Source organism: Eschscholzia californica, unplaced genomic scaffold, assembly GCF_041429995.1.
Source record: "Eschscholzia californica isolate CP2 unplaced genomic scaffold, dmEscCali1.0.p SCAF_5, whole genome shotgun sequence".
NCBI classification, from domain to species: Eukaryota; Viridiplantae; Streptophyta; class Magnoliopsida; order Ranunculales; family Papaveraceae; genus Eschscholzia; species Eschscholzia californica.
Window position 1 is genome coordinate 26,683,932 of NW_028238472.1, and position 26,778 is coordinate 26,710,709.

The window sequence follows — 26,778 nt, forward strand, 5'->3', positions numbered from 1 at the left end:
ATAAGAAATGACCTGATTAGTAATTTCTCATATTATTTCAAACTTAATATACCATTAACCATATTATTTTGGTAACTTCTACTTAATAGGAAAAAATCTTGGTGTTTTTAGTTATTATGATAATTTTGTAAACCTAAATAGCCATTTTCCCATTATGTAAACTACTGGTTAGAGGTTATATAGAAATTGCATTAGAGACCACAACTTAAGTTACGTTGAGAGGTCAAGGAAAATACAGACAATTTAAAAAAAGTATATAATGTTTGAGATTTTAGGGAGGAAAGTAATGAATTTCAACCAAAATACATACAATGTAATCTATATCATTTAAATATACAATGTAATCTTTATTAATTAAATACATCACTCCATCCAAAAATAAACACAACTAAGATATTAATCTAATCTTAAAAGAACAGGTAAAAAATGAATTTATGTAGAGAAATGATAGAGAACAAGAAAATCCAAACATACTCTAGACATACATCCTATGTGGTTTGTCGTGATTCGTTTTCTAGTGAATTAGAATCATCAAAAATACGAATCACAGCAAGCCACATATGATGTATGTCTAGAGTATGTCTGGATTTTCTTGTTCTCTATCATTTCTCTTTCTTTTATATATACGGAGAGAGACAAATTCAAAAACAAAATTATGTGAGAAAGATATACCAAAACAACATAACAAATTTAATTGTATACAGATAAGAATATTGAGAAAAAAAGAGAGTAAACTGGAAAAGAGCATAAATCTAAAATTAATTGATGTTTCTTTCTTTGAAATTGTATTTACCTGTAGGAAGAAATTAATGGTGTGTTTGGTTGCAGGATTCCTAAGTAGGATTCCTATCAAAAGTGGGATTTGGTAGGAATCAGGAATCCTTGGTGTGTTTGGTTACCAAGAATCCTAGAACTCTTGAATCCTAATCTTAATTCCAAAATTTATAATGGACCAAAATCCCACCCTACCCCTAGGATTTTGGATTAATTTATCCAAATTTCAAACTTAAAATAAAAAAAAATATTTTCTTCCACAAAATAATTATTTTAAAAATATTATTTTTTTCAAAAATCATATTTTTCCGAAAAAATAGTTTTTTCTCTGAAAATCATTTTTCCCCGAAAATTATTTTTTCTTCAAAATATTTTTTTTCAAAAATTGTTTCTTTTCCTAAAAAACCATTTTTCCCCGAAAGTCATTTTTTTTCGAAAAATCATTTTTTTTCTCGAAAATTATGTTTTCTTCAAAAGAATATTTTTCTCCAAAACCCGTTTTTTCCCAAAATCTGATATTTTCTCGAATGAAACGATATTTGAAAGAACGAGTTTCGAGAACAAGGTTTATTCAATATTTTTTTTCTAAAAAACGTTTAAAAATACTCAAATAATAATAAATCATAGGATTTTTATTAGTTGCCAAACAAACCAAAAAAATATTACTTGGATTCATGATTCCGTCATCCAAACACACCATAAAGTTAATTAATAAAATAAACGTCAATAATGTTTAACATTGAAGAGCAATAGCAGAAGACTAAAATTTTAAGAACTTTCAACGAAAATACTAATTGAATTAACTTACCAATATTTGTAATATCTTTAGTTCACTATTTATAGAGGAAGATGGAAAGAGTGAAAGGTTATCTGCATCTTATAACTGCATTAGACATTTCAAATAACATTAATGAAGAACACCATTCAAAACATTAAGTTATCTGCATCATTTAAACAATGACCAAAATAGTAGCATACCTCCACATGTTCACTAACTTCTTTTCTCTCCAACCATCAGTTTGAGTGCCTCTCCTACCTTCTTCTTTGTCTGTCCAGCACAAATAAAAAACCAAGTTACAATGATTAATAATTATTTTGAAATGCCTGCCATAAGTAGTGAAGAAGATGGTTGAAGAACCATTGAAACCTATTCAATTAGGCCATTACCATTAACATAGTAAATAAGATAAGATTGAATAAGGATTATATCAGAGAGATATGAGAGGTAGTTTCTATTTACTTCCCCACTAATATCTCCATCTCTCACAATTTTCTCCCATAACTATAGGGTATCAAGTGAATGTCGAGAATGACCTTGTAGTTAATTTATTAAAATTAATGATGCACCCGAAGAGGTTGCACACCCAAGCGGAGGTATCAAGAAATAACCGGTAAAACCGAAGTCGATCCAAGGATAGGTTGGTAGTCCGGTTATAGGGAGAGTTTAGTCCACTGGTCTAGGTGTCACTAGCTAACTTAGACAAAAACGGGAAGGAACAAAGGTAATTAGGTAAACAGGGGGTTTTGATTAAATAAGCAATAAGAGAATGAAAACAAGTAAAACTAACTAGATGATCAAACTAAGAGGGCGAGAGAGGAGTTGAGAATAGGGTCGAGTAAGAGAGTTGGGTGAGAGAGTTGTCGAGTGCCCGGGAATCTATTATGACGATCATACGTCTATGTATGGTGCGATCGAACGAATCAACACTAAATCTAGCTCGACTCCTAAGATAGATGTCTATAAGCACTACGTATATCCATTCATCATACTTAGTCAAATAAACGTCTTAGTCGGTTAATACCGAGTCATCGAGAGTGTCGTCTAGTCGCCTAACTATGGAAGATGCATGACGTATCCCAAGAAAGTGGATCTAAACAACGATCGATATCAATCACTTCGCTTCATCTATTAACTATGTGAGGTGCATGACAAAACACATGAAAATACGATTGAAACAAATAATCGAATAAAAAGAGCATCAATTTATTATCAAATATTCGAATACACACACACACACACACACACATATATATATATATATATATATATATATATATATATAATCGTTTAACGAAATACATCATCCCTTAACCTCGACTTAAAATAATTAGCTAACCATAGAGTTATTATATATTAAAGCAAGTGAAGCAAGTGAAAGAAGAAAATTAAATAGCTAGAGTTTGAGAATCCCCCTTTCAATTTGATCGCAAGCTATGGTTGATCGAAAGATAAATCATGTAGGTGCAGCCTATCTCCCTGTAGCAGAAATGTGGGTCCCCTTAGAAGTGAAATATTAACTCCCCCTAGAAGAAATCTTGTTTGCCCCATGAATCTTCATCTTCTTTTGTTTATTTTTCTTAAATTAGTTATTATTTTATTGAGAGATATCTTAATTTCTTTTTTTAACCCTTGAAATATCTTTTGTTTTCTTTTTTCTCAAATTAGTTATTTTTTGTTATAAGAAAGACTATATTTAAATTTTGAGACTTCTAGACAATATCCTTTATTAAAAAAATGTGTATCCTAGTCATCGTTTTCCCTTCTGTTTTATTATATAGATTTTTCTTAAATTAGTTATTATTTTATTAAGAGATATCTTATTTTCTTTTTTTTTAACCTTGAAATATCTTTTGCTTCCGTTTTTCTTAAATTAGTTATTTTTTATTCTAAGAAGGACTATATTTAAATCTTGAGAAGGGCTTCTAGACAATATCCTATATTAGAAAATGATGTTTGTCCCAGTCATCGTTTTCCCTTCTGTTTTATTATATAGATATGTAATCAGGATTTTGCCCTGATTCTTCAACCTTCAACTCGATCTTTGGTTGAAGCCCTGTTTGATGTTGTTGTGTATGTTCCCACTAGCATCTCCACCAACAAAACCTTCTCTTTTTTTCTGCTTGTGATCTGGATGTTGATTTAATATGGTTTTATTATTTTCTTCTTCTTCTTCAACTTCTTGATTCTGAACCGAATCCATCATATAGAAAAAAGAAAACCCAAAAACCCCGAAACACATAGATCCCTTCGCGGGAAGATCTAAATCTAAAATGTATTTTTTTCTATAAAAGTAGTTTTTGAAGGCCAGCGCTTTGGAAAGCTAAATATTTTCCGGGGTTTGACATTTTAAAGGGAATATGTAGAATTTTGAAATTTTCCGGGGAAATAAAAAAAAAACCCACCACCTCACCTCTCTATCTCTCCACCTCACCTCTCTGTCTTCTCCGACAGGTCGCCGGCCGAAAAATTTTCCGAGAGAGAGAATAGAGTTGGGGAGTTGAGATTTAACATTGGATGGAATCTCAACCCACCATTATATATATAATCTAAATACTATATATTATATAACATTTATATTATAATCTAACAGACTTCGCTGGTATAGCTTACTTTTTACGGTTTTTTAAATTCACAACCCGTGCCAAACCACTCATTGTTCCGTTCAGTTTAAAAATAGAGCGGATCAATTTGGTCGATTTTAGATCAAGAGGTAATTTCTAAAAAGGTCAAAATAATATTGAAAATAAGTAGAAAAGCACAAAACATTTGAAAATTATTATTCAGGTCAAAAAGTGTGCAAATACTAAAATACCCCTTTTTGTCATTTTGTGTAACTAAATTTTTTTATTTTTCTTTAAACTTTAAATCAATATAACTTTTGTTTGAGATGTCGGATGTCTATAAAAATTATATATAGAAATGATTTTTCATTAGCTTTCTAACAAGATTCACTTTCAATACTTTTTTTCAAAAAAAAACCCAGAAAAAAAGGCGTTTTTTTCCTTTACGTTTTTCTGCAAATCTATTATGCAAACGTGTTTGCAAAAATCTGTTATGCAAACGTGTTTGCGACAATCTGTTCTGCAAACGTGTTTGCGACAATCTGTTCTGCAAACGTGTTTGCGACAATCTGATCTGCAAACGTGTTTGCGACAATCTGATCTGCAAACGTGTTTGCGACAATCTGATCTGCAAACATGTGTTTGCAGAATATAGGTTGCAAACATGATTTGCAAGCTTTCCAGAATATAATCTTGGGTTGCATGTCTTGCAAACTCAATTTGCAAGAATATAAATTAAGGGTATGTATCTACGAAATCTTGAGTGTGAAATTCATTTCATCATTCATCTGCCAAGTTTCATATTCAAGTCAAAAGTAGGATTTTATGGATGAACTTCAACATTAAAAAACTACAAAGAACATAAACTGTTAAGCTTTTAAGAATGTCAATTTTAGTAACAACTCAGCCTAATCTATTCTTCTATTGCATCTCCTCCAACTAACACTTGCTCTTTCAACACTTTCACCTTCGTCTTTAGAACCTCTGCAAATAAAAAATCACAAACCCAATTAGATAATCAAAAGGTCTTAGTAACAAGTCCACTCCAGTCCTGTATATAGAAAGCTTAAACACTTGAATCTCTAAGTCCAACATATCAAGCATGGAATCGACAAAATAATTTACTACTTCGGTTTGAAAAAAGAAGAACAGAAAGCTGCAACTAATGTGAAGATAAGTTACTAACCTGTCTGACCATTCGTGAATGAATAACCTTTTGAACTGACATAAGTCTGAGGGTTGGGTGATTTATGCTTCCTCAGATACTCCTTGCCCCCTGAATAGCAAATTTTTTTTAACAACACAATCGAATGTCAAAACCAAGTGATTTTTCCGTCAGAAAGTAAAGGGTTAATTTGACATTGACCCCCAATTATTTAGTGATATTAGTACTTCACCCCCAAAATGAAAACTGTTTAGGCGTTAACCCCCATTTGCCTTATTTCTGTCAAATATCCGTTAAATGGCGAGTGTGCGAAGTACACGTGTATACTTTGACACAAATGCCCTTCTTCTAAATCGTAACAGTTACTACATTTTTGCTTTTCAACAGCTACATTTTTACTTCTCAACAACTACAAACTCATCTCTTCTTTCTTTTTATCTTCCTTTCTCTCTCTATAAATCCACCCACCACAAACAAAGCGTATAAATAACTTTATCTTCTCCTCAAAACACAACAAGAATAACTCAATACAAAGCACCAACTTGCTAAATCTTCAGTGACAAATCCGTCAATCTCTCCACCCCACCGACCACCATGGTCAACGTTGAAAGGAGAAATACGGTTTTAAATCCTTCCCACATAGAAACCATTCTTGATCGGAGAAGGTAAAGAGATAGGAGTTCAGTTGTTAAGTTGTTGTTCTTAGTTGTTGGTGTAGTTGGTGTCTTGTTTAACTTTTGGTACAAAATCAAAAACCCTTTGTCCCCTCTCTTTCTCTCTCTAAAACTTGTGATAAAAACCAGCTCTGAATTTCAGTGAAATGATTCTACTCCTTCACGAATCTATTTTTATTTCTTCATAGCCAATAAAGCTTCATTTTTCAGATCCTTTCTTTCTCTCTCTGACAATGGCTCAAGCTAAATAGTAAAGATCTTCCTCTTGATCTTCGAGATGTTCTTTCAGCCGATCTCCCCGTCAACCTTGGTTTCTGTGCTTGGTGTGTCGCCACTTCATCAAGGAATCAAATTCGTGCCCTAATTAATCTACTCATTGCTTCAATTTCGTTCCAAATAGCTCGTGCCTTAATTAATCTACTCTTCGTACATGCCAAGTAAAGAAAAGGACAATTTAAAGCTACATGAGTCTTCATCTCACAAATTTGACACAAGGCTTCCTGAAAACGAAAATAGCTCATAACTTATTGAGATAACACCCCACTGTAAATATGTTAATTAGGGAAGGACCCCCAACCGAAAATATAAGAGATAGAGTATACCTCAGTTGATGAACTAGACTTACCTCCTCCTCCCATCGTTTTGGCAACAATGAACTCACTTCCTTGTTTCAACCCTCCCAAAACCTCATCATCCATCGATTGAAGCTCTTGCTTTTTATAAGCCTTTAGGGTTCTTAACGTTGGAGCTTTTGGGGGTGTTTGGGGATGATATTTCAACAACTATTTTGAAATATCATATCTGGGCCGTTGATCACGAGATGAAATGGTCACCATTAGATTAGATGGAGGATAGTATGAGGGGCAGTTTGGTCACGAATCACGCGTGTGATTCACACACGAACCACTTAACGGGAAAAAGACGGAAAAAGGCGAATTGGGGTTTAACGCCAGAACACTTTTGATTTTGGGGGTGAAGTCCTAATATCACTAAATAAATGGGGGTCTATGTCAAATTAACCCGAAAGTAAACGTACCTTGGTTATTACACATACATCAACGTTGCTACCACTTCCGAGATTATTGAATATACCTGAGCAGGTAGCCTCAGTTACAAGGTTAATGCCTTCCTCTCTCTCTAATGACAGAGTAAAAACATCAAAACCCAAACCTACTTAGATCATTTTAGAAGAGCCAGTAGAAAAAAACAACACAAATATTAGAAAAATTATGTCTCATATCCTAATCTAGAAGACATGAAACACATAGCCAACGGAAAAGGTAATAGTCAGAAACTTGAGTGTTTTACCTTAAAGCTTACTATCGCTTTATATATATAATATATTCAAACTGAGTTTGTAATATTTCTTCTCCAAACTGAATTTGCAGTTATAATATTGCAAATCCAGTTTACAAAAAGCTCAGATTATAAACTCAAACACGACTACCATAATTTATTATACGTGAACGCAGACCACGTAGTAGAAGAAATAATCAAAGCAACAATGAAACAAATAATAGTATCACCCAACAACAAAGAAACCACTTTGAAGTATTGAGGTACCTGCTAAGTACTAAATCTCTCTAATAATGTGAGTTTTAATTTTGGAAATTTATTGATGTTAGTCTGTATATTTCATGTTGAAGCTCAAGTGGGATCAGAATTAGTTTCAAGAAGAAAAATAGAAAGAACAGGAAAAGTATTGTAGGCTGGTTAATAACTTAATATATCAATAGTGTAAAGAAACTAAATACAGAAAATTACTAGTCATAAAAAGAAAATCGATATAAACCTCTTAGAAATAAACCATGAGTAAATCAACAACTTAGAGCAAAACAAGTTCTGGATTCTACAAGCATGAAAGTGGGTCTTACAAAATACGGCATCACTCTTCAAAAACACGCCTATCTAAACATCGTCTGGAATTGCACCACAAAATACTTCGGACATAATTAGCAATTCAACTTTGTTATAATAGCTTATGGGAGTGAGAGAACTACAGTAACAACACATTAAAGAAAAGCGGCATAAAGAGCTCGGATCCAAAATACGCAAACTGATATTTTTATCGATACATAAAGCGATTAAAAAACAAAATTAGGGCTTCTCCAATAAAGGGTAAACCTTTTGTTATGAATTAGTAAACTAATACGAACTAGTCTATCTATTTCTCACATGCATTATTACTAACTTAAAATTGGAACAATTTCCCACTCCTACAAACAAACAAATTTTTAGGTCAAAAAAAGCCCTTTGTATTTTATTTGTAGTAAAGTTCCTGAATCCTGATCGATTATCATTAAGTAAGAAAATTATCATTGGTGGATCACTCAATGACTCAAACGGAAAACAAATCAAACAACAATTCTGATATTTACACAAAAAGTAAGGTACTGAATCCTGAAAAATCAAACCAATTAGTATTGTGAATATGTAGTAGATACATCTAATTCCTTCGATGTCGATAAGAGTAAATAGATTTACAATACATTTAGAAGAACAAAATAGAAACCCTAAAAGTTAGAGATAGGGAAAGAGAGAGAGATGAGAACTCACTTGCACAACATATTTGCAGAGAGAGAGACCGTAAGTGAGAGCCGTCACTGGTTTTTTTGTTCAGAGATTGGAATCAAAAGACTGATATTTTTGTACGCAAACTGGTATTATTCTCATCTAAGTACAAATCAAACCCAGATCTGAAAATATTCAAACAAACTTTTCTTCATATAAACTTCACTCTAGGAAATTTAGGTTTGCTGGTTGCTTTGTTCGTCTTCATATAATCGAAGAGGAAGAAGAAGAATAAACGAAGAAGAAGAATCAAAGGTGACGAAATAGAAAGAAGAAGAATTAAAGAGACGAAGAAGAAGAATCAGAGAAGATGTAGAAGAAGGAAAAACCCTAAAAGTTTCTGGAATCATTTAGTGAGAAAATGAACTTTTGAGGGTAGGGGTGTTTTCGGAACCAAAATATAAAAAAGTGGCCTTCTTAATAATTTCACATATTATTTTAAACCTTATGTATTAATACTCATTATATTTTGACAACTTTTAGTCATTAGAGAAAGTTACTTGTTTTTTTAGTCATTATAGATAATATTATGACCTAAACAACCATTTTCTCTTAGATCAATTGGGTTGGTGCCCATGATAAAACTACAGCGCCAGCAGCAGCTAAAAATAGTTTCAAATTGATTTTTAGTGAACTACCGGACTTGGACATTTCAGTACTGCACTTATAGAGACCTTTTACGAGTTCTATTAATGGTACAGGGCTCCTCTCAGCCCAATCGGGCTCCGTCTCGAGCCCTTTGACTCGGAAACAACTGCAAGGAAAAGAAAAAGAATCACTGCAACATGCCAAAACACCATCAGTATTCCAAAGCAAGATTAATGACCTCACCAATATTCTACACATAAAATCAGGAAGAGAAGGAATGAATGCCCTAACCCTAACCCATAAGACTTGTTTCTGAATGCCAAATTTGCATTTACAGATATCCTTCACCAACTCTCACCTCATTTCCGATCATTCTGCTGGAGCATCAGCTTGCAGTTGCATTCTGTCGTAGAGACGATAAATCAACGGCGATTTTGACATTTGTTGCTCCCTTTCCAGAGCTGCAACCACGTCCTTAATGGAGATACTCCTCTCTATCTTCGTTTGTGGCGTAAGTGGTTCCTTTCCCGAATTTTTGGTAGCCCCTGTGTCACAGAAGAGAGACTTCGGACTTTTTAGCGGCAGCAGACACAAGGTGTATGATATCTTTAATAACCCATATATCAAACATTAGTTCAATATTACGAAAGAATCAACTGAATTACATACTTTCAAACTAAGCTTTAAGTTTTTCTATACAATAGACATAAATGGCTAGGTGGTTGTTTCCTATGTGGGAATTAATATATACTTCTACTTTGAACGCATGCAACGGAAAGATGACCAACAGTTTCATTCTGTGAAGAGAAACAAAATCTGATGTTTGGTTGAATTGCTTAGTTTTAGTCTATAACTTGGTGATATGGACTCCTCTTTCGTATTTTTGCCGTCTCAGACACTTAAATATTGTGGTTGGACATTCATTGTCACTTACAGTGAGAATCATGTGAAACTTGATTCTCAAACAGTGCTGGAACCATATACCTCTAGGTTAATGTCTTTTCAAACAGTGGGCCAGATGAAAAATTGTTAGTCAAAATAAAGAATGTACTAACTAACATACTGATTATGTGAATGAACCTTCTGTATTTTGACAATTGTCAGACATTTTGAACTGGTTTAATGACCAAAAACCATATAGTGGTGTCCATGTCACAATTCACACAACTTTTAACGTAAAAAATCAATATTATTACCCGATGCTGCAATGAAGCCTCTATTTTCGCCTCCTTGATTATCTTTTGAGGTTCGCCCAGAGGTTGATTTACGGGTGACATCTTTACTAGCCTGAGAAGCACATACCATATCTCCTCCTTCACGCTTTTGCCGGGCTTGCTCAGCCATAAGCTGCCACTTCGAAAGCATATCGTCTCCTCCAACAGCAACTCGAGCAGCAACATTTGCAGCTGTCGCCCGCATTTTATCGTCCTCCTCTTTGTTTGCCTATACATATAGGAGAAAGTTGGATCTTTTTGTTGTAATCTCAACAAAAATGCCGAAAACTTCCCTCACCAGTTGCATTCATCTGACCATTTAACGCTAAGTCTAGATTTAGATTTAAAATCCTCAATCACTAAGGTTTCTCGTTTACTTCCAAGCAGGATAATCAGCTCAGGCTCAGCCATAATGGATCACCATTTCGGAGAAAGTATGCATTCCTATGAACTAAGTAATACCTTTGGTGCCTTTGAACGATTTTCATCCTTGTCCTTCTCACCATCTGCACCAGCGACTCCATCAGCCTTCATTAACAAAAATCAAAACCAGGTTATGCACTTTCCTGAACGAAATTCGAATGTGTCAACTTTACCATACCAATATGTTTTTAAAATTTCAGGTTTTTGGTATATGTTGTCTACGTAGGGCAGCTAACAAGTGAAGAGCACATACGAAGGAAGCAACAACCATAATCTTCATTATAGCAAAACAAAAATATAATGCTAAATCAAATCTTGTGAGACTCACTTCGTTCAGTTTCCGAAGCTTTTCGGTTTCTTCAGCCTTCTTCTTCTCCCATTCGTCCTTGGCCTTTCGGTTCATTAATAAAATTTGGCGTCCAACATCTGAGGTAGTGAAAGTTCGGTGCTTGGGCCTTTCAATATCAACCCTCTACACAACATTCGGCCAAATAAAGAAAAGTTTATGATACGACCAGCATTAGAAAGAAGAAGCAGGCACTAACCTGTTTTGATAGTCTTATTAGATTCCTTATGAAGGCGTGCAACCTCTCCTCCACACACTACAATTAAATTGTATAAGAATACATCTGAAACACCAGCATGAGAAAACCAAATTAAGCTAACTCACCAATGATAGACAACGCTCCACATCGTTGCTAATGTTCTTTATACCACATTTTGCCACTGCCACAAACACAAGAATGAGCAAGATATTTAGCCATAAAATTGATCTCTTTTGAACTTCAAGTCTGAAATGGCACTGGAAGATTAAAGGTTAAAAAGAGCAAAAAAGTGTCTAACTGGTCTTTGCCAACTTCTTTTGAAGGGAGGTTTTCTGCAAAAATAGTCTATCTTCCTCTTCTTGGACAACCCTTCGAGTTGCTTCTGAAGCTCGGCTGTCCTCCTTGGGCCCAGATAGTAGCTGCTCTTCCTCTTCCTGTTGTAAAATTGAATTGGAATTTCTTAAAAAGAATGTAGTGCTGTTAGCTAGCCAAAAATTGCAACGGAAGTAGACCTCAGCTAGAACAACTAAGTAAGAAGCTATACCCTGACATTAACTCCACTGACAGCAGTAACATCATTTAGTTGGTCGATACTTTGATCCAGAAAGGCCCCAGAGAGCTTTTTCTTTTTACTATGACAACACATGAAAAAGTTTAGCACGAATTACATTCAGATCACATGTAGGATGTGGATTACAATCAAAATGGCATGGGCTATAAAGATGATCCACATGTAGGTGCTAAAGGAAGAAACATTCACGTTGCCACCAGAGGATTTCCAAGTGCATCAAGTGGCTTCTTTTGGCCTATTAAAGGTTTCTTTGGCGGTGTCTTCACGTTAATTCCAGCTCCAAGTGTATTTGTAGACGGGACCTGAAAGTGGATCTAGCATTATACAGTAAGACCATAAAAAAGTACTAGACAGTTAGTAAAAACAATCATACAGATGAGACACATTCTAGAAGTGATTTCCTGTTGCTTGTTTGTCACTAGTTCGCTCCAACAAAATTAGTCAAAAGCCAATGACCATTGATGGAGCAAATATAGTACTTTAGACTATGTATAAAGAAATACTAAGACATTCACGGAGTAATGGTTCAAAAACTATATTACAGACTTTTGTTAACTTATGATGCATTCAATACTTGATTAACTAGATCATATCTCTCTAGCATCAAATCACACCTCAAAAAAGTCTAAAATCTGGTTGATATTTTTTTTTTTTTTTTGAAAATTTGAAATAATATTGAAAGGGAAAAGAGACTATACAAAGGGGAGGGAGGCTTAGGGAAACCCATCGCCCATATAAAAATAAGCGATTTTACATCATCCACGTCTAAACTCGTGTTACCATTAGCATCCTTGAAAATTTTATTGTTACGATCCTTCCATATGCTCCAAACTATCGCCGCTGGAACAACATTCCAGATTTCCTTTCTTGCCTTAGGCTTTGGGATGGATTCCCATTGCTCAAAAAGGTGGGGCACAGAGGAAGGCATACACCACCGTATCTTCATAGAAGATAAGAAGTATGACCAAATACCGTTAGCGCCCTTACAATGGATGAAAATATGATCTCTTGATTCCTCCTCCTGTTTGTAGAGGACACATCGATTGACGATCTGGAAGCCTCTCCGTTTCAAATTATCCACCGTCGGGACCCTGTCAATGAAGGTGGCCAAAAGCATAAATCCAACTCTTGGAGGGCTGATAACCTCCTTAGTACTTTTACTAGTGTTGGAGTTATGATTTGGTCTCCTCCATCCAACAATGCATAACATTGCTTTACTGAAAGCTGTTCTTTAGTATCGTGCTTCCAAACTCTTCTATCTGCCTCCCTAACGAGCCTGACCTCTTGTAGGATCTCTAGCAATTCCACGTAGGTGTGAACTTCCCAGTCGTTTAGAGCCCTCCTAACATTGATCTCCCATATTTGCCTCTCCTGGTTATACATTTTCCCGACTGTCGCATTCTTATCTGTAGCTATCCCATAAACCAGAGGATATCGCTCCATAAGGTTCGATGATCCCACCCAGATATCGGACCAAAATCGAATTTTATCACCATTACCTAATTCCCATCTAGGTAGGTTTCGGAATCTATTCAGAAGGCCTTGAATTCCTTTCCACACTCAACATCCATACGAGGAATTTCGGACTCGGAGGGCCCTATGCTTCGGGGCTTTACCATATTTATCACCAACCACCTCACTCCAGAGGTTTCCTACTTCTTGATCAAACCTCCATATCCATTTCGACAGCAGAGCTCGATTCATAATCTTCAGCTTCTTTATGCCCAGTCCACCTTTGCTTTTATTGGCATTGACGTATTTCCAAGCAGCCCAATGCATCCTCTTACTGTCCGACTTGCCATTCCATAAGAAATTACACATCTTTGCATCTATGGCCTTTAATACCCCCGAGGGAATAGAGAAAAGTGACAGATAGTACGTCGGGAGTGCTTGAAGGACTGATTTAATAAGAGTTACCTTCCCCCCTCGGGATAGGACCGTACCCTTCCACATTGCTAGCTTCCTGTTAACTCTTTCAATAACCGGATCCCACCATGCTTTTGCTTTGTATCTATGTCCTAACGGCAATCCCAGATATGATGTTGGGAGGGTTCTAATCGGGCATCCGAAACTATTAAGGAGTTTGTGGTTCCTATTGTCTTCCCCCACTTGCGTGGCCTCATAAAATCTTGTTGATATCATATTGGACTAGTTATTTTCCATGTTTTTCTTTTCATTTTTGGTTTTGTGCCCCCTCATGCTTATGATAGATTTTTAATACAGTGAACTGACAAAAATAGCATCCAACGTCTGAGTTTCAATTTATATGACAAATCGAGCAACTACAGTCTATGACAAACCTGTGGATAGCAAGTATTTGCTGCGGGTTCAAGGTTCTTAGGCCCCGAATGTATTTTTGTTCTTAATCCTACTAGTCATATATTGTTGTTGGCTATCATTATTTAGTAGTAGTAGTAGTAGTAGTAGTAGTAGTAGTATTTGTATTCTCAAAGTTAAACAGCTGTTTGGTTCAGAAAGCTAGATATCAGTTACGTACTTTAATTAAAATAAAAGTATTATCACAAGAAAACTACCATTGAAGGATCCATTTGTGTTGCCATGGGAACTGATGCTGAAATTGCTGGCATTGAAGTTGTAGATGTTGAAAAAGGATTTCTAGAAGACTGCTTATCCGTCGTTCCATCTTTTAAAGTCCCAGGTGAAGCTGCGTTTTCTTGGTCAAGCTGCATTGTACCGAAGGAAGCTGCTCTTATGGCGGAAAATTGAGATTTCTGATGCTGTTCTTGAATCTGATCGACAAATTCCTGTTTCACACTAGCCGTTGATGACAACAAACCACTGTTTTGCTCGTTGTTCATCGAGGACTGCCATGGACCTGCATGTTGCAACGTTGAATGGCCTATCGGGTGAGAAGTGGATCCACCATGGAATCTCTTTGGTTCACTGGTAGAGATAGAGGTTCTTTTAACATGGGAAAGAAATAGTATATTGACTCACTGAGAAAATAGGACTGTGGTAGAAGTAGAGATTTGAATGTCATACTTGGGTGTATTTGTCATGTTCAGAGGTTGAGATGCCCCTCCAGGCTGAGTGGAACCCATTCCATGATGCAGCGGAACTGGCATCATTTGTGAACCTTGGGCTTGAGGTTTTACAGAAGTTAATCCAGGGCTGACATGTGACATGGAATATGGACGACGGGGATGCTGACTACTGACCCCATACGTTGGAAAAGAGTTTTGTGGAAGGTGCAAATGTTGTTGCTGCTGCATGTTTCCTCGTACTTGAATTGCTGAAAGACCTCTTCCTTGGTTGATTGTGCTCACAGTGGTAGAGGGCATTTGATTTAAATGCGTCCCCTGTGATTCTGACTGATGATGCTCTGACTCCATTGGATTCTTAGCATTGTTTTCCGTCTTCGGCAAGCCGAAATCATTCTGCAAGTGAACCGTCGAACTGGTAACTTGAGAGGGGCCTGTAGAAGCTATGTCGCCTTTCTGATGAAATTAAGCGAACAAATGGAGGATTATGAAGAGTGGAGCCCAATTACATTTCAAAGTACTGCTGATGCTACACGAGGTTAGGTAGTACCTGAAATTGGTTAGCCCCTGTTTGTGACTTTCGGACAGCCTGCTCTTTAGCCATTTCCTGGAATAAACATGCAGTAGTTTCATGAAGGATAAACTAGTAATCTTAAACAATGGATACTTCTATCCCGAAATCTATAATTGACCTAATGTGTACTTGCCTGTGCTTGTATTGTTTGTACTGCCAGTTTAAGCATCCTGTCCCCTACAATGTTCCTCATAAGCCTAATAAACCCGTCTTTCTCGATCTCATTAGTCTATATACAAAAGTAACTAATTAATTTGGACAAGAACTAGTTCACAAATTCATACAAACAGTACTAGAAGAACCTATGTTTAGAGACCCACCCTCAATTTATGAAAAAGAGTTGTCAGCTGCATGGCCTTATCTTTTTCAAGGTGAGGTAATATTGCTGGCAGTATCATCACAAACGGGACCTGTTTGTTCCGAATGAGCGAATTATTTGCTTGTTCAGAAACAAGTACTGGTCCATGTATATGTGGTGGTACTTGTTGATTACTCATCTTCGGCAATTTTTGATATGGAAGCTGGTTATGGGGAAGGTGCATTCTACTCTCTTCGGGGTTATTTGCAGTATTCTGTTCAGATATCTGGGCAGCATTTTTTTGGGAATGAGCTGCATTTTGTTCTGCCTGGCATTGTAGCTGATCATCCTGAGACTGGTTCTGTTGTAAAGGTAATTGGTTGTGTTCCAGTAAGCTATTACCTTGATGTTGTTGTTGGCTGTCAGCATCAGGTCCATGCTGAACCAGTTCTTTTTCGGATGAGTGCTGATCTTTCTCTTGTAGAATCTTTGAATCTTGAAGATTTTGATTTGTCGTATTTTTTTCCATTATAGAATTTTGCCACTGCGCCAACAATGGAACTTTGTTTATCTGAGATAATATGCCTGCATTTTTAGGTGAGGCAAATGGAAGGGAATTAGTTCATATACTACACAAAAGCCAGACAGATAGATATAGATAAGTTCTAGGTTCTATATATTCTTTTGGTGTTTATAATACTTTCTGCTTAGGGTACAAAAATTTTACTCAATCTCCTCTGATTTCAGACTCCGCATGAGCCCCATCTCACTGTTACTGTAAAACCTGAAATAAAATAATGGATCGATTTTGCATTTGGTTATCTCTTAATAACAGTTTGTTGGTTAACTGTTTGCGTTCCCTATTAGTTTTAATGCAAATATGAACATCTTCTCTACTTAATTTCATTTGCTTAAATAAGCATTTGAGTATGTCTTTCTGTATTTAGTTGATAAAAAAGCTACTCTCACCTCATAACGTGCTCAACTGAATTGCATACGCTGTAGGCACGTGTTATACCTAATAAATAAGTATAACTAGAGATATAGCAAAATGGGTCGTCAAAGTAAGGTATCTAGGCTGTAATGCATGTGAATAGAAACGTAGATAGCCTTATCTTACTTTGCCCAGATGTTCCCAATGCAAGTTAGTCTTTAGAAGAATAAGGTGTGTCTGTGTCCTTTAATTTCGGACTGTCAAATGTGAGATAATGTCTTTTGCTGCTCCAGTTGACCAGGTTTCAATAATTGTCTGGAAAATATCACCTAAGAAGGCCAAGCCTATTGTCTATTGATAAAGAATCAAGAAGCAACATAATATACCCAATCAAAGAGAGCCTGACGTACTTATAGAAACTCCTTAATGATGTTGAATCGGAGACAATCATGGAACTTATATTTCTTCTTTACAGTAATATAAGAAAATCATGTAAGGAGGCATGGAAACTCTGGAATTTCTTATATTACAGTATTTCTTCTTTATAGTAATTTAAGAAAATCAAAGAGAGCACCTATTCATTCATTGTAAGGAGACATGGAAACTCTGGAATTTCTTTATTCAATCGCTGGCTATAAATGGTGAATACCCAGATCAGTGTCTCAATTGCTAGAACAATGGAAAAGAGTAACTCATAAGAGAACTAAGAGAGATTTGTGGATCTTAATTCCTTTTGCTATTTGTTGGGCCATCTGGAAAGCTAGAAATAAAGGAATTTTCAATGATTCATCCCATAGTCTTATGGTAGAAGTGGAAGATGTTCTAGGTCTCCTATTTCACTGGAGTAGAAATATTGGTGCACTTATAATCTGTCGTATTTTGATTTCATTTCTAATTGGGAGGATATTGTGAAGTGCCTTCATAATGTTAATCCACCAATTATTTTGTACATTCTTTTCTCCTTAATGAATTCAAACTTAAAAAAAATTCATGCCTTCAATGCAAATACTAACGTGCATTGACACAAGAATGTATGCGAGCTCAAGTTTCATGTCGCCATTGAAATCATCTTGCAATGGTTATATTTAGAGCATCTCCAATGGAAGACTGAATCTGTGATATAATGAGTGTTACATAGGATGTTCAAAATCCATCTCTTGGGAGACTATTTGAACCTTCATGATGACACGGAGGCAGTTAGTTTAGAAATCCTCAAGAACGCACTCTATTTCTACAGCTTGTCCTGTTGAGGACCTGTAATTGTCCTAATCATCACTTCTTGTATTTTGACCTATAGGAATTTTCCTTCATAACTTCTTAATAACTTATTTTTTCGATCAAATTGTAGAGTGAGAAATGCACAAAATAAGACATTTTTAGCGAAACATACATGCGTAAATGGAAGAAAATAAGGACTATTAAGCAACTATTTCACGTTGCCCCAGCAAGAAACTTCATTCTTCTAACTCAATTTCAGGTCGGTGACAATAAGGACCATGACCTCAAACATTCAATTCTCTACATGACTACATCATCCATTGCCATCAATCACATCAAGGCCCATCCTATATATTTGGGCTCGGAAGGACCACTCACAAACGGCTCAGGTTCGGAGAGAGCTATAGTTGCTTTATAGCCGAAACCCCAAGGCAGGGTCCGACACAACTCGGGGGGACTCAATTGATCTGACCAGCTTGCTCTCCAAGTAAGTTGGTTGAGACGATTTTAAAAAGTGTAAAAGTATCATTGGGTACTATGGTGGCATGTATGTCAGTCTATGCTTGATAGAGGACTTGGGATGAAAAATCTATAACCAGGTGTTGTTATGAAGTGGATATGGAGATTGAGAAGTACAGGGCAACCACTAATTTAAGATCAACTAAGGCTTCTAAGATCACACTGCTCAGCTTGGAGGGGGGTCTCTAATCAGGCAAATCTGCTAAAACGTGTACTAAAAGAACTAAATAAGAGTGGGCAATAAGAGGGTATGTCCTTTTGGCATGAAAAGTGGTTCGTAGATGTACCATTAAGAGTCAGTTGCCAATGCTAAGGAAGGCAAAGTTGTTGCCTTTATCTCAAAGTCAACAGAATATCCAAGTGAAAACATTCTCCAGTGCCTGGAATATATAAACATCTCGGATGAAAGGGAAACTTTGGTTTGATGCACAACAAAGAAGACCACCCCAGTGTCAAGGATTGCTATAATTTGTATTCAGGCAACTGTGACAGTCACGGCGGCGTTTGGAGGAAAAAGTTCCAACCAGATATTGTTTCACAATCTGGGCAGCCAGCTGCTCTAAACAAATTACCAACACCTGACTCCCTTAGGAGAAAAGCTAAGATAGGACCTAAATATTGTGCCTTGTGCAAACAGAGTTGGGAATCTAATGACCATGTGCTCCTGCATTACGACCTAGCTTCAGCAGGCAATAGATGTGGGCTAAAACTAATATTTTACTGATTTTCTGATTCTTAGGAGGTCCATACATACAATGTAATTTTTTTGTTTTTTGTAGCAGTGGTTTGCTACCTTAGGCTCCACTTTTATCGAGCCTAAGAATCTGTACAATTTATTTTACCCTGTTTACTAAATCAATTTATACAATATATATGTATATATATATATATACTATGGTATATCTCGTGCCCTAGGGCACGAACATTTGTATCAATCAAATGTGGCAAAATTTTAACCCAGTACTTCTATAGACGCCCCATAGTATTGTTGTAGACACTCTCCCTAAACATGTCACTCGACTTTCCATATTTATTATTGCTATATTTTGGATACCCTAATTTCTTTGTTATTCTACTTATTGTTTATTTTCTTTTGTTTTGTTTTTTCTTAAGTTAGTTATTTTATTCAGAGGGAGATTTTCAATTTCTTTTTTTAACATTTACAATTTCTTTTGTTTCAATTTTTCTTAAATTAATTATTTTTTTCTAAAAAGTACGTAGTTATTTTTTTTTAAATAGGTTATTTTATTTTTAAGGACTATATTTTAAATTTCGGGAAGGGCTTCTACACAATATCATTTATTAAAAAATGATGTTTGTCCCAGTCAACGTTCTTCCCTTCTGTTTTATGACATAGATATACATATATATAATAAATTATATGTAGCGGTCTTTTGGTAAAAATCCTTTGATTACTCCACATGGTTTCGCGGTCTCATAATGTGTTTTTATCTCTTCTTCGAGGATCAATGTGCATGTCTACCATCTTATTCCTTGTTTAATCATCTGACGTACATGTTATTCATTCGCTGGTATAATCTCCTGCCATTACTAATTAAACTAGCAAAACACCACCAAGGGAAACCCTTTTTTACAAAAGCTTTGGTTTTTGTTTTTCATTCGCTTTGCATTTAATCTCACGGTGTTTACTAATTGCAATTTGCACATCATCTTAAATATAATCTTGCTTCTATAATATTATCTGACCAAATGTAAGAGTCAATTTGATGTGTCCACATTAACATATTCATCACTTTTTTCCTCTTCATAAATATTATTTGAACTAGCAATGAAATCATTACAACTAGAGGGCATATTTTCATCCTTGGAAAAAGTTACAACTCTCATATTCGTCCACTGCAGATAATCCTATGTTTGTTTGCTTAATATTGATTTCTGGCATGTCATTAATCCCCTCTTCTACAAATCCTTCACAATCGTCCACAAAGGAATTGTCTTATACAAATTAGGAGAGTCAAGGGACCCAATATTAACCCCATTAAACATGAAACTACCAAACAATCAAGAAACTGTAACTTTTGATGATGCATTATACATTTTCGAACTAAGAGCTGGACAATTCTGCAATCGTTCGATGAACAAAAGTTACAAAATCAATTTATACTTCTGTAGCACCCCACTTTTTGTCCAAGTAGCTTGGATGTAAATAATAAAACCAAGTTCTGATTGTTGAGATACAACTGAGCAGAATAGTAGAGTGTGGAAATCAGGAGAAGCAAAAGAAATTTCAGTGAAGAACATATACCAGAGGCTTGCTAGCAATGAGGAGGAGCTCAGGAGCAAACATATAAGATGTACTGGAGCAAGAACATCCCCATCAAAGTAAGTATCACGATATGGGCATATTGTTTACAGAAGCTCCCAAGAATCGAGAACTTAAAAAGGCAGAGTTTCCAGATTGTGAATCGTTGTGTAATGTGCAAAGCAGAGGAGGATCTAGAAACCATATTTTCTTACAATGCTCTATTGCTTCAAATATTTGGAACCATTTCCTGAAGGCTGCAAACATCTCATGGTGTCAGCCGAGAAACATCCAGGAAGCCGTGGACCAATGGGACCACATCAGGAAGAAAATGAGAAATAACCATGTGTGGAACAAATCTTCAAAAAAAAACCATGTGTGGAACATGATTCCCGGCTGCAATAGTGTGGTGCATTTGGAAAGAGAAGAACAACAAAATCTTCAAAGATAAGCATCTAGGTTGCACCATCAAGGAGGATGAGGTTAAAGGCATGCTTTACCTTTGGAGTAGGAGTATGAAATCTGTTATGTCAATTTCATTCTTTGATTTTGTGTTCAATTGGGAGGCCAGCATTATGTAATATAAGCTGGTCATCCTTGTGTCCCCTCGGAGCCCCTTTCTTTTTCATATTAATTCAAATGATTCAAAAAAAAGTTGTTGAGACACAACTTAGCTGAATTGAAGTACATAAACCATACCTTTTAGACTTGAAATTTTATTACTTTTAAGTATCTCAGATGAACAGAAAGGACGAAAAGAGATAGGGTGAATCTATATTTAAACAAAACCAAGACCTAGAGGGTGTTTGATTTTTTTAGCACTTCTAAGTGCTACCACTTAATCCTCTACATTCGACCATAAAGAAATTCTCTACAAATTTCGGAGAGTAAAGACACAGTTAACCCCAATAACTATGAGCACAAGCGGAGCAATTGCCGAACAATTAAGAAAATGTAACTTTGTATGATGCATTATACGATATCCAACTATGCCCTAGAAAACTCCGCAATTGCTCGATGAACAAAAGCTACAAACACCAATTTATACTTCTATAACACGCCACTTTGTCCGACTAGTTTGGATGTAAATAATAAAACCCAAATAGTAATTAGTTGAGATACAACTTAGCTGAATTGAAATATCTAAACCTAATGTTTTTAGGCTTGAGATTCTAGCACTTGTATGTATCTCACGTGAATAGAAAGTAGGAGATGAGGACAACAAATCTCTTTAGTTCAACAAAATCTAAACCTAGTCGTGAGTTTTACGGATAAAATTAGAGAAGCGGAAGCTGTGTGAGAGATGAACGGAGGAACAGTTCTAGATAGACAGGAAGAGGAATAAGGAGGGGTTCTTGCTGCTGGCCTGATACAGAACCAACAAGACAGTGAGAGATAGATATTGTGTTCTAGAGATAGATATTGTGGCAAGTGAAAGTATATTAGAGATAGATATTGAGGCTTAGTTTGGAAATGGAGGCTTAGTTTGGAACTTTGGATACTTAATACCTAATCTCTAAACCCGTTTCGGAGATGATGAGACGCATCATTGAGCTCTGGTTGCGTAGCAGGTCGACTTTCATCTTCCTATTTCCTCCGCAGCCCCTCTCAATCTTTGGCTTGTTAGTGTTCCTACTCGTGTTTACCTAGATTCCGCAGTTTTTAGGCTGTCTAAATTTTATGCCTGGTTTATGTCAGTATGGGTTTCATACACTGTTGTGAAGACACTGCAGTGATTTATTCGTTCCATAGGCGGTGACAATACTAACCTCTTGTGGTCTGCATATGTTTGGGACCGATATAGTCGGACTAAGGTTTATATGTATGAAATAGGCAGGTGAATATGGTATTTTAAAAAATAACTGTCTTTTGTTTTAAAATTCTGTTAAGGTCGATTCCGTATTGCTTACATTGAATTCTAAACAACAAACTTAAGGCTTATCACCTAAATGACTTGGGTAAAAATTTGAACCAGTTTACACTGAATATGTAACATCATGAGCAGTGAGCATTTTATTTGATTGAATTCAGTGTTATTACGTAATATGTGAATTTGTTAGCTGAGTTGTGCACCTCTCTTGACAAGGCTCATGACGAGTCATTAGTAGATTTCGTTGTACTGAACAACTCAGACGATTGGGTGAAGCCTAACTGCTTACAGTGGCATTGGATGACTGGGTGCCTGGGATATATAAATTGTGTTCGTTCAGTCTGGTATTGTATTAGTTAATGTGAACCTGTTTTGTGTCTGAAAGCGGGTAGATATAAACCATAATTACTTTTTGACTTCAATGGCCGTGTTAATGGAAGTTATCAGCTATTGTTTTATCATGCTTGTTGGTGAAGGTATTGAGCTTCTCTACCCAGTCCTTAGGGTGGTGGAATTCATCCGTTTCTAGGTTTTGACTCAGCCATTTTTGTTTCTCAAGTATTATTAGCGTACCCTCGTAGATCCAGTTTGAAGGTCTTAAATCTTGGACTCAAGGCGGCTACCTAGAAAATCGGGATCTGGGGAGTTACAAACTTCCCTTTAGTTTGTCTTCTATCTAAAAATTATCCGTGATTAGGTCATTCTTTATGGCATCACAAATACGAAAAAGTTATGGAAGTGAAAAACCTTACCGCTAGCGGAATCTACGGATTGAGAAGTAGATGGTTCTCCTTTGATATCTCTATTTAGGGCAGCAGTGAATGCCTCAACATCTGCCCCTGAATGTAGAGTTTCATCCTGTAAAAATAAAAACGAAAGTAAGTTCATTTGAACATCAAAATCCTTTCTTTTGACATAAAAGAGAATTAAGAAAGCAAAAACCTCATCATCATCGAGGAGCTTCATGATTGAAGGATCCATCTATTATACTTCAGAGATTTTTAAAAACTAGCGAATCAAGCGATTTAAACTCAAGCTGAAAGTAAAGGAGGTTTCTTTAGAGATTATTGTTTATTTCCTTTTAATTGAAGAAAATTGAATAATTTCTGATTAGCTTGATAAACGAGGATAAAAGATGAAAAAGGAAACTGGATCCATAAGTTCAATATAGACAGATAAAGACAGAATGAAACATAGGTGCTTTGAGAAGAGGCCATTGATTCACGGGAAAGGGGTCGATCATGGCAAGAGAATGGGGCTTTAGCTTTAGAGAGAGAGAGAGGCTAACATTTGCCTATAGTTTAAGGCCTTGATATGGTTTGATGAAGAACTACTTACTATAAGGACCTCAACGTTGGGTTAAGCCCACATGGCTTTTTTGTTGAGCAAAGAGTTTAGTCCAAAAGCATCTCAAAAAGGGTAACTTTATAGACACTACTATTTTACACTCGCATTCTGATTGATTTGGTCAATTTTACTTGACCAGTCAAATTTCACTCCCAATCACTATTAAGTCAATATCGGGCAAGTTGATTAAGAAAATACTCAAAATCTTCTACCAAAACTTAGGAATTCTTCCTTTAACCACGTTCCCTCTCAAAAACCTAGTCAATTTGCCTTGACAAAGTCAAATTTCACTCAACTAACTACTAAGTCAATATTTGTCAATGTGAAAATATCTTGAAATCAAACAATTATATTCTGCTAAGATTATATTCAAATTTTTGAAATTTTTTATTGGTGTTTTAATGGTGAAAATCATGGAAAAGGGAGAAATTTCACCTTCTTATTTTGATTCAAATAAAACAATAAACACCGAAGAATCACTACTAGAAGGGTATAGAAAGATTCCATGAATCTTTGTTGTAAATTTTTCTTTCAGTGAAAGTCGTGTTATTCTTGAAAAGTAAAAAATTTCATAAAGGTAACTTATCAGTCCAACAGATTGCATTATAGGTCGACATAACGCTACTGATGCCTTATGTTACACATCGCTTTCATCTTTATGTCAGTGTGAGTACCACACCGGTTTCATCTTACGAACAGAAAACTTATCAAAATTCTCTTCAATGTTGCTCCTTGTTATCTATCGGTCGGACTCCACCGATGTCTTGTGTTACACATTAGTTTCATATTTCCGACAGTTTGAGTGTAGCATCGGTTTTGATGATGTCTAAAAATTGTTTTAGGTCGGTTCATCCCAATCGGAAAGGGATGAGGGCAACAAGTCCACTATAACCAAAACATGAATCAAACTGACTAGAAAGAAAGTCTTGAGTCAGAAAAAGAGATTGATCGTCGATGTACTTCTAACTTATCCATATTTGGAATGTCCAAAAGGACAAAGATGAAGAACACGAATCAAACTCTATCCACCAAAATCCACTAAGTCTAAACATAGCTTCCAACAAATTTACCAACATCCGTCTAAAACGCTAAAACTTGTAAAAGCGTTACAAAAACTAGCTAATATCTGACGCAATTTCTTTGAAAGAAATTTTGGCTTCTTCCATAACCAATCAAGAGAACAAAACGTTTGTTGCTCATGATAGTATTCTTGTAGTAATTAGCTTCTCCAAAAGAAAAGTACTAATTATTATAAGAATAAGTAGGAGAAAAGAACAAGTCGAATTGATTCGATCATGAGAAAAATAATGAAGAGTCATGAAGAATAATCATGAAACTTGTACAGGACGATTAAATTCTACCAAGAACAACAAAACTGAGAGTACTCCAAATTGTTGTTCAAAAGCCCTTAAGGTCAAAAGTAATATCAAAGACTCAGAAAAAAAAGGTTTTTTTTTCTGAAGAGATAAAAGACCTGCGCAGAGACGAAAACTGACTCTAGATTTTGGCTAGGAGCCAAAATCATCATGGAATCCATATCTCATCAAGACATGTAGCTTGATAATTTGAGTCAACGGAAGACCTAAATTAGTTTTCCAAACAAGAAAACTGAGAAGGATGGAAACAATCATGTTTCCCATAACTAGACAAGAAGAATAAGATTCTTCCAATCCAGTTATGTCCATAAGCATGCTCAATGAATCCATCGACGGATCAAAGCACGCAAGAGTTAGAATCTTCGATTCATAGAAGTAATCAAAGACTCAGTACGCTGAGACGCTTGAGATCCAAAATCGAAAATCGAAAATCGAAAATCTTGAGATCCAAAATCGAAAATCTAAGACTCAGTACGCTTGAGACGCTTGAGATCCAAAATCGAAAATCTAAGACTCGAAAAAGTCTAAAAGAATTTCGACCCAAAAACTCATGACAAAGAGAGTTGCAAAACTCGGAGTCTAAAAAACACTGATTAGCAAGCACACATGAGAGATACATTTATGTTCGAAAACATAAAGTCAAGTCATGTTGAACATGATTAGCATTTAGACATCCAAATTCGGATTGAAAAACCGAAACGCTACTTAAACATCCTAGAAGGCTAAAGGATGAAGTAGTACAAAAGTTGAACATGTCATCGTAGCAAACTTCCAGACATGGAAGGAAAGTTGGCTAAGATGTTTAATCCGGGAACTGTTGCAAATACTACATAAAGAATAAAAGCCTTAATACTAGTAAAGAATTACAAGAAATTATCAAGGTTGAAGAGAGTAATCTTCAAATTAATTGGTAATTACCAAAGTTTGAAACGGACTACATACGTAGTCAAACTAAACTGTTACCTAAGACATAGTATGAGACTCATACACAATCTAAGGCATGAGGTAAATTTGAAATAAACCTCGACAAGTAAAATTGAGTGGGTAAAAGGAGATTTACGGAAGAGGCTCAGATTTACAACTCTTGTTATCGGAAATAATAGAGTTATTTCACAGTCGTCTAAATTTGGTTTAGTATTTAAACGACAGTCCACAGATAATGAGTCATTCCGATTAGGTTTGTCAGATACGTGATATGATGAATGAAACCCTATTAAGTGAACTTGGAATATTTATTATCATCTCCCTAGTCCTGGTCGTTGCGTGGACAACAAACGACTAATGAAGACTAGCACGGGAGTCGATGAGATCGCGCAGTTTCGTGGGTTATAGGAATAGTGTATTCAATTCGACTACGTGGGTGTGTAAAAAGTTTATACACTGGATAACCCTCAAATGAGAAGTACATCACTCTTGATGAACGTCAAATACTTTTCAAAAGACAAGATTGGAGAGATTCCTCAAAACATGAGTGCTCCACTGATCTTATGTAAGGAATGTCTAACTTTGG

At 35.8% G+C, this 26,778-nt stretch overlaps 2 protein-coding genes across 3 annotated transcripts in view; both read right to left on the reverse strand.

The window, feature by feature from the left end:
• LOC147538028 (uncharacterized) overlaps positions 1 to 26,778 on the reverse strand; it is a 199,868-nt gene that overhangs the window by 153,151 nt on the left and 19,939 nt on the right. The window lies entirely within an intron of this gene.
• On the reverse strand, positions 9,125 to 23,981 carry LOC147538034 (transcription initiation factor TFIID subunit 4b-like). 2 transcript variants are annotated; one of them, XM_086640416.1, is made up of 16 exons: positions 23,488 to 23,981; positions 23,298 to 23,403; positions 15,764 to 16,326; positions 15,577 to 15,672; positions 15,420 to 15,476; positions 14,871 to 15,325; positions 14,402 to 14,771; positions 12,057 to 12,169; positions 11,841 to 11,928; positions 11,595 to 11,730; positions 11,422 to 11,477; positions 11,297 to 11,353; positions 11,080 to 11,223; positions 10,791 to 10,856; positions 10,311 to 10,557; positions 9,125 to 9,659 (listed from the first exon to the last, which is right to left on the reverse strand). In XM_086640416.1, exons 1-16 carry the CDS (start codon positions 23,524 to 23,526, stop codon positions 9,484 to 9,486), a joined length of 2,769 nt encoding a protein of 922 aa, XP_086496542.1. In that variant the 5' UTR covers positions 23,527 to 23,981; the 3' UTR covers positions 9,125 to 9,483. The 2 variants fall into 2 exon arrangements, with proteins under 2 accessions (XP_086496542.1, XP_086496541.1); XM_086640415.1 differs by having other exon boundaries at positions 12,057 to 12,181; positions 23,488 to 23,957.